At 54.8% G+C, this 15,047-nt stretch overlaps 1 protein-coding gene across 5 annotated transcripts in view; it reads left to right on the forward strand.

Annotated features, from left to right (window-relative positions):
• The window catches only part of SCMH1 (Scm polycomb group protein homolog 1), a 64,528-nt gene extending 50,036 nt beyond the window's left edge, over positions 1–14,492 (forward strand). For 3 of the 5 annotated variants that reach the window (XM_059868855.1, XM_059868860.1, XM_059868857.1), the window contains 4 exons: positions 1,681–1,812; positions 7,308–7,511; positions 8,487–8,629; positions 12,644–14,492. In XM_059868855.1, the coding sequence (XP_059724838.1) occupies positions 1,681–1,812; positions 7,308–7,511; positions 8,487–8,629; positions 12,644–12,769 (605 nt within the window). In that variant the 3' untranslated portion in view covers positions 12,770–14,492. The remainder of the gene's footprint in view (positions 1–1,680; positions 1,813–7,307; positions 7,512–8,486; positions 8,630–12,643) is intronic. The other 2 variants (XM_059868858.1, XM_059868859.1) reach the window with 2 other exon arrangements.
• Positions 14,493–15,047: the final 555 nt, after the last annotated feature.

The raw sequence follows: 15,047 nt of genomic DNA on the forward strand, positions 1-15,047 counted from the left end.
CTGGTTTTGGTTTATCCTCTCATTAACTTACACCAACCTCACTTCTGAGTCCTAGAATTAACTTCTATAACCCGACCTGTTGTGTTTGCATTACTTTTAACATCAACCACTTAAAAAAAAAAAATAAAGGCCAAACCAAAACCTGATGAAAAAACCTTTGTAAAGCTTCACCTTGTGTTGTGGTTCTGTGGCTGTTGGGTGAAGAGGGTTGTGCAGTTTGACACAGGGCTATGCAGAGACATTACCAAGAGCACGTGTTCCCCTCTGGGCTGTGAGTGTTCCTTACAGGGATTTCTCCTGAGGATGGAATTTGTTTTCCTGGCAATGTCACAGTGATTTTTGGTGAGATGGAGTCCCAGGGCATCAGTGCAAGCAGCTCTTTCATTTCCCTGAAGGATATTGATTGGGCAAATACCTTCTCTACCTTTGTGTTTCTCCTTAATCAGCTCAGTCGTGCCCTCTGGTGCTTCCCCCACCTGTACCTCCCTTTGTTGGGCATTCTGCATCTCCCTTGGTGTCACTCCCCGCCGTACCTGTTGTCCCTCCTGCCCCTGCTCCTGCCCTGTGCCAGCTCTCAGGGCTGCTCTGGGCTGGTGGTGGCTCCTGGCATTTGTGCAGGAGCATTTCACCCCTCTGTGCCCACCCCAGAGCCCTCAGTGTCACCCGTGCTCAGGGTGGCTGGAGGGCCCAGCTGGCATCTGCTGGCCTGCGTGGGCAGGGGGCAGCAGGAGGGTCACCTCGGCTGGGACAGGGTCTGCCACCCCTGTGTCACTTACCTGGCTGCTGTCCCCGTCAGTGTCAGTGCTTCCATTCCTTGTCCATCCAGCCACTGACCCCGTGTGTGCAGAGATGTCCCAGCCCATGGCAGGGTCCTGTCTGCTGTGCAGGATGTGCAGAGTCCCACCCTTGGACGAGTTTGGAGAGGAGCAGCAGTGACAGTGCCTGGGGGCTCCGTGCAGGGGGGAGATTGAAAATGGGAGTAGGGTTTAATCCAGCACTGGGTATGGCACAGAGGGGTTGCAAATCATCCAAGGTTTGCTTGCCAGTTGTCCAAGGGTTACGTGCATCTGAAAGGTGGCAGTGGGATCAGCAGGGATTGTGTGGGATGAGCCATGAGGAGAAATGGAATTAAGTCAATAAGAGGTGCTATTTGGGTGAAATATGGCAAAGCATGGCTGAGATTCTTTGTTAGTTTTCTCACCACCCTTTTTCTCTGATAAAACCTGCACACCCTGTCTGCTGAGCCCTGCCAGATGTGCTGGATTGCAGCTTGAGCAGGTGGTGGGTGCCCAGGCTGGCAATGCACACAGGGCTCAGGGGACTGTCAAGACTGCATTTCCCAGGACATCTCCACTCCTAAAGAAATCCCCATGTTTCAGTACCCTGTCATCATGAGAGAGCAAAACCTGAGTGGGAGGGAAAGCACCCAGCTCTGGGCATGGATCAGCTCACACACAGGGTTTCCAGCCTCCAGGAGAGGTCAGTGCCAAGGGTTGGGCTCTGCTGGGCAGAGTAACAAAGTAGAAATCAGAATTGTGGGAAACTCAGGCAGAGCACCAGATCTGACACAATGCTGAGACCTGTCCATCCTGAACTCTGATTCAGAGTGTTTGCAGCACTTAAAGAAGAATGAACCACACTCAGAGGTGTGACTAAAGAGGGCTTGTTCTCTTTTCCTAGACAGAAGCAGTTCCTTAGACGGCTCTCTGCAGGGACCAGGCCGGGGTACAAAGCGCTTTTCCCAAGATCCCCCTCCATACAGTGCTCCTCTCTCCCCCAAGTTACCAAAGAATGACCGTCACCCTTTGGAAGGTGAGCACAGCGTGTCTCTTCCCCAGGCTGCCTGTTCCCAGAGCCCTGTCCTGGCTGCTGCAGGCTCAGATCTGCCCTGCCAAACCCAGCCGTGGCTTCAGGGAGCTGCTTTGCTTGTCCCTGGCGTGGGCTGTGCTTGGTATTCCAGAGGGGAGTGGATGAGCTGCTCTGTGGTGAGCCAGGTTCCCCACACAGATGTGTCAGGCATGTGGAATGCAGCAGGAATCCCTTCTAAGCCTGACAGGCATCATCTCACACTGTATAATCTGGTTTAGTTTCCCTCGCTGTGCATGGGATTAACTGCCCAGCTGCCTCAGTCAATCTGCCCCTGGATTTGTGGTTTTTCCCTGAGGGTTTGCTGCAGCCTGTTGTACAGATGCTGATGTGCAGCTGTGCAGCCAGGAACTTGCTGCCCTTTCCCAGGATCTCATCTTGTTCCTCACAGCCTCCCTAAAACAGCTGGGGGGTATCACTGGCTCCACCAGCTCAGCCACACCATTCCCATCCCACACTGCTGCTCCTTCCCAGAGTCCCTCGGGGTGCCACTGGTGCAGAAGCAGGAATTAGCACTTTTATTCCTTACTAAGCACAGGGACACTTAAACCCTTCACAGTTGGTATGCAAGTCAGCAGCAGAATTCATCTTCCCAGGAAGAGGCAAAGTTTGCCCAGTTCACTTTGTAATGAACTCAGTTACTTTAGCTGTGGGATCCATAGGTGACCCTGGCATGCACAGGTGGGAGATTTCCAGATCTCCCTGGAGGACTCCCTGAACTGAGTAATCTTCAATAAATACACTCCTACTTTTGTTCTGAGCTGCAAACCCTTCCTAATACAGACTGAAGATTTAATCTTACTGGGGCTTTTAATTAATGGATGGTGAAATCTGCCAGCATGTTAGTCACAATTCTTTGTGGCTGAAATCCCTGAAAAATTGCTGGAGACTCCTGGGCAGGCTCCCAGTTTAGTGGCTTTGTGCTCTGCTCTGTCCCTTTAGAATGCCCATTTGCCTGGTTTTGCTGGGGTTGCTGACCCAGGTGTGAGTGCCAGCCTGGCACCACTGTGGGTGGTTTTGGTCTGTGTCCATCACTGTGTCCTGTGCTCTGCAGGATCACTGACCCTGCCTCTAACACAGCTGCTCTCAACTTGCCCAGAGCAGCTGTGGCTGCCCCATCTCTGGAAGTTTCCAAGGCCAGGTGGACAAGGCTTGGAGCAGCCTGGGACAGTGGGAGGTGTCCCTGCCGTGGCAGGGCTGGCACTGGATGGACTTTGGGGTCCTTCCCAACCCAAACCATTCATGGTTCTCTGGTGGACAGTTTCTAGTGCCCTCGTTATCTGCAGTGATTAAAACTGCACATTTGTTACAGAGCTGGTGTGTGCCACTGCCTCATCTATTCCAGCATCTTGACAGGTCAGAAACTGTTCCCAGAGACCCCTTCTGTTCCTCACCTCACATGGGTGCTGTTCTCCTTGATTCCCCTCTGATGCATCAGCCACTGCATTTGGGTGACTGCTGGCCCAGCTCAGCCCCTCCTGCTCCCCCAGCAGGTGGGACATGCAGTGTTCAGCCTGTTCTTGAAGAACTGGATTGCTCCAAAGGTTCAGATGCCTTGGCTGGGTGGTGATCACTGCCCACTCTGCATTGCCAGGGAAAAGAGAAGGCTTCCATAGTGGGTAATTCCAAGGAGGAGCCTTCATTAGGTTCCTACAAGGCTGATTCTTAGTCTGCTTCAAAGTCTGCTCAGTTATCCCCTGGCCTTTGAATGGTTTGTGCCTTCTGGATGCCAGAATTGTCCAGCCTCTTCCAGAAGAACACAGACAAGTGGGCAGGAAGTGTGTCTGCATGTGAGGGGTGATCCTCCTGCAGCAGCTTGGTCTGGCTCTGGTCTTCATCCAAGCAGGGAACAATGAGGTGCAGTGTCAAATTCCATCTAGAAACTCATTCTTATCCCACAGCTAAAAGCTGTAATGAATACACCCTGCTCTGCCATGAAATTGAGGTTCAGGCAGAAACATTTGCATTTCAGAGGGTATATTTTAAGAATATGCACCTGAAATACTCAGATATTGAGTATTCCTTGAGCAAGGTACATCTTCTCATGGGAATGAGCTCTGTCTCAGGCAGCAGCTCCTGAGCACATCCCACTTTGCCATGTGGAAGGCTGTGAGCAGCAGTGGGACATGTCCATTCACTCTGCATTTGGCAGAGACATGAGGAAGGGATCTCACATATGACATTGTTTTTCCCCTTGCATCCAGTGGTGTTTGTGTGGCTTTTTGCTGAAACACTGCAGTCCCAGCACAGTGGGGACCTGCCTTCACAGCCCATCACTTGCTGGAAGCAGTGGGTGTTCAGGAGTAGTGCAAATCACATTTGTGCTTGTGGCCAAACTCCCATGTTTTAGCAGTAAAATGACACTGTTGAGTCTATAGCACTATTTGTTTAATTAAACTTTAATTATCTGCTCCCTGCCTCTCTGCCACTAATTGTGCCATGTTTCCCTACAATGTGCCAACTGCCAGCCTTTAGTTAAATCTAACAGTGTGTGTAAGGAACTCTGCCTAAGGATCAGCCACCTCCTCCTCCCACTCTGCTTATCAAGGGTGAAGAATCCTGGGTCTTGCCAGTGCAGTTGTGCCCTGCCACTTGCAGGAGTGTCTCATCTACAGATGATTCCCAGGGGCAGCAATCATTCCCCTCTCACCCCATGTCCTTCTCCCTTCCCTGGAGCTATCACTCATTGAGCAGTTCCCTGTGTACTTATGTTTTTAGGAAAACCCTCAATCCCTCATGCACTGAGCCTGCCACAAAGCCCCCAGCTCTGCTGCAGGGTTACAGCCCAAGCAGGCACTCCCCTGTGCAGGGGTAGGGAACCTGGGGATCACTGTGTGCCTTCAGTTTCAGCTCCTGGGCAAAAGCACATCGTGTCCCCAGGGCTTCAGCCGTGCCCTCGGTGTGGGATCACCAGCTGTGAGAACAGGATCACATCTTTGTATTTGCAGAATGCATCACAGCACATTCCTGTCATGGCACTGTTCATTGTTGAGTGAAGTCACTTCTGAGGGTGAGTTCTAGATCCTCAGCCTTGCACTGACAGGAACCTGTGCATGTGCTCTCCCAGACTGGGCCCTGAAATTCCTTCTGCTGACACCAATCCCTGCTGAGAGCTCTGAGGTTTCTGGAGCACTCAGACACGTGTTTGTGTGACCCAGCACATCTGGGTGAGTGTCCCAGGACTTCCTGGCAAGCTGAAGCTCTCTGCCACCTCAGAAGGTGCTGGGATTCCTTGCAGGGTGTGATGCACAGCTTGGACCTGTTGCCATGCCCACAGCCACTGTCCTGTGGCAGCTCAGAGGGCTGTGCCCACTGACCCTCTCCTGCCCTGTCCTTCCCTGGCAGTCAGCACCCTTCCCCAGATGTGTCATGGGAAGTGTTTTGGGGTTTCAACAGAACTCTCCTCTTGAACAGGAGAGCAAATGTAGTTGCTTGGAAGCAGCTGCAGTGGAAAGCCACTGGTGTGACACCCACAAGTGTCTCCCTGGACAGGGCATCTCCACCAGGCCAGGCCAGGGCAGCCAGCTCTGCTTTGCATCCAGTCTGGGGCTGAAATGCAATGGTGGGAGTGCAGGAGGGGTTTGAAGTTATTCAGGAGTAGCCATGAGTCAGCACACCATTTTTTATGCATGCAGAGCAGGTGAGAACACACCTGTCCATGCAGGAAAGAGTGACAAGAGGGCCAGCACAGGACAGGTCACGGGGTAACAGTCCACACCAGCAGTTTGTACAGGAGGTTTTAAGGCTGTGCTGCTGTTTCTGGGCACATCCCAGAGACCTAAAAGCCAACAAAGGCAGCAGTGCCTCAAGTGCAGAGTGGCAGAGCCCTGGGGTGGGAGCAGCAATTTCCCAGTGATGGCCCCACACCAGGCTGGCCAACAGCCACACAAGGGTGTTCCCATTTCATGTCCTTACAGTGTGAAGCCCTGGCAGGTCAGGGCTGGACCTGCTGAGCTGGATCTCTGCTCAAACACAGGCAGCAGGACACGAGGCCAGAAGATGCCAGCTGTCAGAATAGTGCCACAGTTCACAGAAACCAGAGCAAATGAGGGGTAGCCAGCCAGGAGAGGCTGCCCCAGTCAGTGGTACCCAGCCCCTGCAGCACTTGGGAACCACCTCAGGCTCTGGCAAGCTGCACTTCCCTTCACTGGAGCATCAGCATCAGCTCAGCAGAGAATTGGGGAAAATCTCAGCAGCCTCTGGGTCTCACAGGCTGCAGATCCTGCACCCTCACCATGATCCCAGGGCTGTGCTGGCTTTCACCTGCTGCTCCTGGAGTCTGGGAAGTGCCTGGAAGAATCCCAGGGCCTGGCCAGTGCTCAGGCTTCCTCAGCCTTGTCAGCTGCCATGGTGTTGGAGTGGCAGCAGCTCAGGGCTGTGAGCTGCCCTCAGGACCCCTGAGGTTCTGGTGGAGGAGCTGCAGCTCCCTGCCATGTGTGCTGGCAGTGCTCAGGCAATGCCCCTCGCTGTGGAGCTGCTTCCCTCCCTGGCAGGTGTTTGACCATAAAGAGCACAGGTATTTGAGGGTGGCTCATGAGGCACAAGGACCACCTGGGCTGAGACTCAGCTGTGCCATAGTAAAACCTGCAGAGGTGGCCCTGCACTGGAGCTGTCAGAGTGTAACAGCAGAGGCAGATCTTGCTGCCTCAGCCAATGCAGCCTGTCACCCTGGACAGTCTCCTCAGCCCCTCCATCCCAGTCATGCCACAGACAGCTGCAAATTCACTGCATTTCTGGAGAAGATGAGGAAGCCACCATTGCTCTGATACCCTGCCTGGGGAGGGTGTTAGAGGCCCGGGCCCTCCTGTGCATGTTCCAGTACAGGGAGTTGGCCTCTGATGTGGAAAAGGGCCCAGCAGGAGCCCAGGAGGGATGGGCAGCTCATCACCAGCATGTTGCTTTCGGGGCCAGAGGAGCAGCAGGGTGTGGGAGCATTGCCTGGCCCCGATGGCACAGCTCCCTCCTGCTCTGCATGTCTCTGCAATGCCAAGCCCCATGGCTGTGCCCTTGGTGAGGTGCAGTGTGTGACCCCTCGGGGAGCATCTCCTCCCCGTCCTGTTCAGGCCTGCCTGTGAGTTCTGTGTCCATTGGCATCCAGAGGGGACAGCCCTGCCCTGCCCTGCCCCACGGTGCCCCTTGGCCAGAGGGGCCAGGGCAGGCAGGCCTCAGGGCTGGTGCTGACATGAGCAGAGTAGCTGACAAAAGGAGCTGCTGCTCCAGTCTGGGAGCACTGTCACTGCACTGGTTGGACTGGCAGTGGCAGATGGTGAGCCCATTTGCAGCTGGTGAATGCCAGGGCTCTGGCAGGGCCTGGTTTGGTCCCTGTGCTGGGGTGAGCCCAGCCAGGGGTCGGACCCAGCGAGCGCCGCTGCGGCTCTGCCCCGCACGGGACTGTGGGCCGTGGCGTTCGGGTGCACTAACTGCAGCTTGGTGCATTCCAGGTGAAACCTTTGTCCTGGGAGATGGCCTCCCAGGGCCCTTAGAGCCTCGCCTGGACCCCATGGACTCTGCCTTGAACTCTGTCAATTCATCCAGCCACAGCAGGAGCTCCAGAGACTTTCGCCTGCCAGGATACAGGCACCTGCAGCAGCCCTCTAGCCTCAGCCAGGGCAGCAGCTCTGCCCTGCGCAGGCTTAGCTCTGGGGGTAAGAGCTCAGAACAGCCCTGCAGCTGTACCTTGGGCAGTGAAGGGCTAGTCCAACTCCAGTCACACCTTTCTGACTTCAGCAAGTACCAGAGGCTGGGCTCTGCACAGCCAACCAGCTCTCTTAGGTGTGATGGCACCTGGCAGGTGGCACTGTGGACAGGTGACGTTTCTCCTTTGGCTGGTGACTGGGTGGACCTGGAGGTCAGTGGGGAGAAAGGAACAGGCAGGAGCTGAACTGTGTCCAAGTGATCAATGGGTGTCTGAGTCCACAAGGATGGATTGGGAATGGCTGGGGAGTCAAAAGTTGCCCGGTGGGGCTGGGAGGATGGGCAGATGCATGAGTGGCACTTGTCTGTATGGGGAAAGAGGGGCAGGAGAGCTGAACTGCTCATTGCAGCATGTGGGGTTGCAAATAATGTCATTTTAGGTGCATGGTGTCAGTAAAAGTCTCTGAAAAGCTCAGGCTGCTGCTGCCTCCCCCGAATGTTTGCAGAGCTGAGACAAGGGGCTGTGCACGCTGGGAGCAGGACTTGTGCCAGCTCAGACTGTGCTTGTGGACAACAGGAGGTCACCTGTGGGCTCAGAACAGTGAAAACATAAACCAGCTTTGCCGTGTTAAACGTGCTAAAGGTGTTGGGAGGGGAGGAGGAACCGTGCATGGGGAGAGATGTGGGAATGGCAGGGGATGTTCTGCTGAGGTGGGAAGTGTCTGCCCATGGGGCCAAACAAGGGGAGTGGGGCTGGAGAGAGGGGACAAGGGCTCAGTATAGAAGACTGCCCTGAAAAGTCAGACCTAAGGAGAGGGAATAAGGCTTGGGTGCCAGACCTGCGCCACAGGAATCTGGGGTATGCCTGGGAGGTGCCCCTTGCTGTGTCTCTGCCCTGCTGTGGGAGAGGAGCTGAGTGGTGGACTGAGGGGGAGTGGCTGGGGCGGTGCCAGGGAGCCCCAGTAACGGAGCTGTGGCTTCCCCAGGCTCTGACAGGTACCTGGGCACCCGGGACAGCTCCCGGCTCAGCAGCCGCGACCCCTCGGCCTGGACGGTGGAGGAGGTGATGCAGTTCATCCGCGAGTCAGACCCGCAGCTGGGCCCCCACGCTGACCTCTTCCGGAAACACGTGAGTGTGCAGAGCTCTGTGTGTTTGGGGTTCATGTGCAGAGCTCTGTGTGTTTGGGGTTCATGTGCAGAGCTCTGTGTGTTTGGGGTTCATGTGCAGAGCTGTGTGTGTGTTTGGGGTTCATGCACAGAGCTGTGTGTGTGTGTTTGGGGTTCATGTGCAGAGCTCTGTGTGTGTGTTTGGGGTTCATGTACAGAGCTGTGTGTGTGTGTTTGGGGTTCATGTGCAGAGCTCTCTGTGTGTGTTTGGGGTTCATGTACAGAGCTCTCTCTGTGTGTGTTTGGGGTTCATGTGCAGAGCTGTGTGTGTGTTTGGGGTTCATGTGCAGAGCTCTGTGTGTTTGGGGTTCATGTGCAGAGCTGTGTGTGTGTTTGGGGTTCATGTGCAGAGCTGTGTGTGTGTTTGGGGTTCATGTGCAGAGCTCTGTGTGTTTGGGGTTCATGCACAGAGCTCTGTGTGTGAGTTTGGGGTTCATGTACGGAGTTCTCTGTGTGTGTGTTTGGGGTTCATGCACAGAGCTGTGTGTGTGTGTTTGGGGTTCATGTGCAGAGCTCTGTGTGTGTTTGGGGTTCATGCACAGAGCTGTGTGTGTTTGGGGTTCATGTACAGAGCTGTGTGTGTGTGTGTTTGGGGTTCATGCACAGAGCTGTGTGTGTGTTTGGGGTTCATGTACAGAGCTGTGTGTGTTTGGGGTTCATGTACAGAGCTCTCTGTGTGTTTGGGGTTCATGTGCAGAGCTCTGTGTGTGTTTGGGGTTCATGCACAGAGCTGTGTGTGTTTGGGGTTCATGTACAGAGCTGTGTGTGTGTGTGTTTGGGGTTCATGCACAGAGCTCTGTGTGTTTGGGGTTCATGTACAGAGCTGTGTGTGTGTGTTTGGGGTTCATGCACAGAGCTCTGTGTGTGAGTTTGGGGTTCATGTGCAGAGCTCTGTGTGTGTGTTTGGGGTTCATGCACAGAGCTCTGTGTGTGTGTTTGGGGTTCATGTACAGAGCTGTGTGTGTTTGGGGTTCATGCACAGAGCTGTGTGTGTTTGGGGTTCATGTACAGAGCTGTGTGTGTGTGTGTTTGGGGTTCATGCACAGAGCTCTGTGTGTGTGTTTGGGGTTCATGTACAGAGCTGTGTGTGTTTGGGGTTCATGCACAGAGCTGTGTGTGTTTGGGGTTCATGTACAGAGCTGTGTGTGTGTGTGTTTGGGGTTCATGTACAGAGCTGTGTGTGTGTTTGGGGTTCATGTACAGAGCTCTCTGTGTGTGTGTTTGGGGTTCATGTACAGAGCTCTCTGTGTGTGTGTTTGGGGTTCATGTACAGAGCTGTGTGTGTGTTTGGGGTTCATGTGCAGAGCTGTGTGTGTGTTTGGGGTTCATGTACAGAGCTGTGTGTGTGTTTGGGGTTCATGTGCAGAGCTGTGTGTGTGTTTGGGGTTCATGCACAGAGCTCTCTGTGTGTTTGGGGTTCATGCACAGAGCTCTGTGTGTGTGTTTGGGGTTCATGCACAGAGCTGTTTGTGTGTTTGGGGCTGTGTTACATCTGGGAGGGGGCAAATCACACAAATAAAATCCACGAGAGTCAGAACACGGCAGCATTTCAGACCAGATGTGTGATGGTACCAGTTGGGTTTCTCTGGGTCTGGATTGAAGGCCCTTGAGGCAGCAGTTCATGTTCACACTCAGGTGTTTATTATTTCTTACCACTAAAACAGTCTCACTGCTGGGAGTTCAGCAGCTTTACATTAGAAGGCACAAAATGGCCAACAATCTCTTGGTACAAGGGCTTTTAAGACTAAACCATCCAATTAAGAACTGACACCTGGATTATTTTCCCTTTTAACCCAATAACTGATCCCAAAGAGCCCCAATGCAGACTTTTCTGCCCAATTACAAAATGCCACCCAAACCCATGGAGAAGGAGGAAGAAGAAGCATGAAGAAGAAACCCAGGATGACACCCTGTGCCCTCCATCTTGCTTCCCAAAAGAATCCCAAAACCTAAATTTGTCACCGATACACCTGCACTGCTCTCTATAATCCATTTCACACTTTTGTGGATTCCAGTCTATCTTGAAGTCTGGGAAACTTTCTCCATGAATGAGGGTCAAAGTCAGGGCTCCCCTGGGGGTCAGGACACCCCAGAGCAGACACAGAAATATTCCCAGCACTCTGGATTTCCACACAGATGGAGTTTTGTGCTTAATAAAAAGATCCTCATAAATCCTGCTCATGCCCTGTCCAGGCTTGGATCCTCCTCAGAGCCCCTCGGGGGCAGCCTGGGTGCACACAGAGCCTCTGCAGTGAGTCCCAGGGCTGAAAACACAAACTCTGCTCCTCCTGGAGTCTAATACTCACCTCGTGGCAAATGTCTCCTGGCTAGAAGCACATTCCAAGTGGGATTCACAGAGAGCATTGCTGCTCAGCTCCTGTAACAGGGACTCTCCTAAGGCTCTGGTGCCTGTGCACATCTGTAAGTGTGAAACAGCTGCAGACACAGCGTGGAGTTTGTAGCATTGCAGCTACAAGAGAGGTTTGGCAGCTGCATGTCCTGAGCCCTGCAGGAGCTGTGTTCCCTCTGCCTTGTGATAAAGTCCCTGTTCTGGGGGTGCTCATGAGGAGCAAACACCCAGCACTGTGTCCTGCTCTGGGCTGGGCTGACCCAACACTTCTTTTTTTAATTTGTTCTATTTTAGAAATACCAGTAATTGAGAAATGTTTGTTTTAATTATGAAAAGCTGCCAAGGGACAGAAGTGCCCTGGATTGTCAGTCCTGAGGAGAACCTTGCTTTTGTCTGTGGAAGGGAAAAACAGATCAAACCTGGTACTGGAGATCCCTGGAGATCTCAGCAGCCTGAAAGCAACTGAGCATTGACAGAGGACAGGATTTTCTGTTGTTTGAGGCTGTGACTTTAATTTTTCAGTTACAAGCCAATTAACATTTTCTTTGTGGCAAACTGTCCAGTGCAAAGCTCTGGACCCAGCCTGGACTGGGTCATGGACAGGAGTGCTGCAAGGGACTGGGAGACTTCCCCTTGCAAATGCCAAGTTTTCTGGTTATTCCAAGCTCCATGATCCATCCCCTCCTTAGTCTGAGGAGGGACACATCTGGCTCTGCTGTAAAGCATCAGATGCTTTGAAAGCTGCTGTGTTGGAATCAGCTCCAGAGGGGATGAGGAGCTCCACCACTCTGCCAGTGGCTGGGAATGTGCTGTGAAGCTCCAGAAATAGAACCACAAAATCATTCAGGTTGGAGAAGCCCTCTGAGGTCATACAGTCCAACAGTCCCCCAGCCCTGCCAAGGCCACCACTGAAACATTTTCCCAAGTGCCACATGCACATGTTTTTTTGAACACTTCAGGGATGGTGATTTCAGCCTGTGCCAGTGCCTAACCACCCTTTCAGGGAAGAAATTTTCCCTAATGTCCAGTCACAGAGCACAGGCTCTTTGGGTTTCAGGATCTGTTCCCTCACCTCCATCTTCAGCCATGACTTCAGGGCTGTGTGTGTCACAGCAGGGCTGTCCCCATCAACATCACATCCTCTCCCAGATTTCTCCTGTGCTGGGATAACAATGCCCTGGAGTGAGCCATTGCTCCCTGCATTGCCACTGCCTGTGTCATTCCCCTGTCAGGAAACCTCCCTTTTCCTTCCTCCCCCTCCCTTCAGGATGTCCTGGTCCTCTGGAAACAGCTCCTGGATGTTCATCAGCCAGCAGAATTCCCATCACACACCTGGGTCCGGGGCTGCAGCAGGGTGGGTGTGGGGCTACCTGTGCTGTCCATACTGGGGTGTCCATGCTGGGATGTCCATACTGGGGTCTCCATACTGAGGAGTCTCTGCTGGGATGTCCCTACCGGGATGTCCCTGCTGGGATGTCCATACTGGCGTGTCCATACTGGGATGTCCCTTCTGGGATGCTGCTGAGCAGGGCTCTCTCAGCCAGCCCTGCTGTTGCATTTTGGCCTGGCTCAGGCAGGGCTGGGGCTCCCAGGTGCCATCACAAGCTCTGTGGTTGCTCCTTGCAGGAGATCGACGGGAAAGCCCTGCTCCTGCTGCGCAGCGACATGATGATGAAGTACATGGGGCTGAAGCTGGGGCCCGCCCTGAAGCTCACTTACCACATCGACAAGCTAAAGCAAGGCAAGTTCTGAGAGGACTCCTGGCAGGACGGATCCTGGAAGCTCTGCCCCGGCCGCCCCACCCGCGCTCACCTGCCGCAGGTTCGCATGCACACACCCCTTCCGCCGCAGCAGACAGACAGACCGACGGACACTCCCGACGCCGGCCGGGCCCTCGGGGCCCCGCCCGCCCCCGACAGCGCTCAGGAGGAGCCCGGCACAGCTGGGCTCTGCACCAGACTCGAGCTGTGGGCGTTGGAGCAGAGGATCTCTTCCCTGCTGCCCAGCCAGCACTTCTCCATGAGCACAGTCCTGCTTCCCTGGGATGGAGCAGCTCCAGCAGTGCCCCTGGGCACCTCGTGTTTGCCTCAGCTCCTCCCTGGGCCTGCTGGGGCAGCCCCTGGGCACTGAGCCTGCCCAGCCTCAAGGGGCTCGGTGCCCCCAGCCTGCCCTCAGCGAGCACAGAGCCTTGACCAGCCAGCCCTGCCTCCAAACTGCAGCACACTCACCCAGCCCTGCCTGCCCCCAGCCCCTGACCTGGCTCCAGCTGGGCACACTGGGCTGGGGGTGCAGGCCTTCATATTTATTCCAGACTGGGGAGGCCGTGTGGGAGCATGGAGAGAGCTGGGAGAGCTGAGGAGCAGGGCTGGGCCTGGCGTGCCCCTGGCACAGATGGGCCTGGGCTGGTGTTGGAGGCTGCCTGGATGCTGCAGGACTCAGCTGATCCTTCTCGCCTTTTTTTTATGTTTTTTTTTAATTTGGAATTTTTTTTTTTTTTTTACTAAGGCGTTGTCTGTTTCAAACGATGAGATGATTTTTCTACCTGTGTTGAACTCGCAGCTCTTGGTGGTTTTTAGCCAGAGCTGCTAAGGTTTGTCTTCCCAGGGGCACTGCTGCTCCTCTAGAGTTTTGGTCTGTCCCAGCTCAGCGTGTGTGAGGGTTTTGGGTCTGGCCAGAGCATCCCAGGGTGGTGACCTGTCCTGGCATCGCTCAGAAGAGGGCTTTGTGAGGGCATTGCCCTTCCAGAGGCACCTGTAGGTCTCAGGCAGTTTAATGTATTTATTTTTGATGGCACTTGAGTGCTTCCCATGGTCCCAGACAGGTTTCTGCAGCTGCACGAGGAGTATCAGAGTGGAGCCACCAGCTGTGCCACCGCAGTGTGCCCTGGGCAGCAGCTGCCAGCTCGGGGCTGCCCAGAGCCTGGAGCATCACCGGCACCAGGCTGGCCTGAGCTGGGGCAGGGCTGACAGAGCACAGCCGGCAGGACAGGGCTGTGGGGCCAACACAGGCTGTGCCCTGTGTGTGCCCACACACACCTCAGCACGCTTCCTCTGCAGTGACCAAAGGGCTGGGGCAGAATCTCCACTCCGAGCACTTCCCTGTCCCGTCCCCAGCTCAGCCTCTGCACCCGGAGCCGCAGCTCCCACCCTCCCTGCAGCCTCGAGGGCCTGGCCAGCAGCAGCGTGGGCCCCTGTGGTGACCGACCCTCCAGGCTCTTGCACTGAGTCAGGTTTACCCCTAAGGGGCAAAGTTGCAAAAAAAAGAAAATAAAAAAATACCCCAACCCCCAAAGGAATAGAAAGGCAAAAAGGCTTTTGTCCTGCAGCCCCCGCCCGGGGCCGGGGCTGCTGACGGGGCCCTCGCTGTGACCCGGCCCCGGCCCCGCCGCAGCCAGGCCCGGCGGGGCAGCCCGTGCTTTCCTCTGCACTTATTTTACGTTGATTTGTTTCTAAATAAAAGATACCAAGTTGCTCCCCGCGGTTTGTGCACTGATGGCAGCGCCGGGCTGAGCCCCGGGACTGAGTGACTGCCAGGACTGACCCCCGGGCAGGGAGGGAGAGCAGGGCCGGGGGGGGCTGGGGGCGATTCGTGAGGCCAGGGAAGCACACCGTGTCCTGCCTGAACCACAGCGGGCCCTTGGGTGAGGGTGCTCAGCACTTGTTCCAGGGGAGCTGTTCCTGAACCCAGAGCCAGGGCTGAGGCTGCTCTGGGGACAGCAGAGTGGCGGCAGTGACAGCCCCACGTCACCCCACGGACACAGCTCTGGGCTGTGCCAGGCGAGAAACACTCCCAGCTGTGGAGGGGGGTGGGACAAACCCTCCTGGGCCAGCTCAAAGCTACTGGAAACCTTTTCCTGCCCTGCAAAGCCTGCAGGCTCAGCCCAGGTTTCTCCAGGGCTGGAAGGAAGCTCAGTAACTTCAGACTTTGGAGCTCCATGTCTAAACCCAGTGTGAATACAGCTCACAAGTTTCTGCTGGCTTAGAGGAGATGATTCAAGATTGGGTAGTTTTGTGCTTCAGTCCTTCCCCCC

Source organism: Haemorhous mexicanus, chromosome 27, assembly GCF_027477595.1.
Source record: "Haemorhous mexicanus isolate bHaeMex1 chromosome 27, bHaeMex1.pri, whole genome shotgun sequence".
In the NCBI taxonomy this organism is placed as follows: Eukaryota; Metazoa; Chordata; class Aves; order Passeriformes; family Fringillidae; genus Haemorhous; species Haemorhous mexicanus.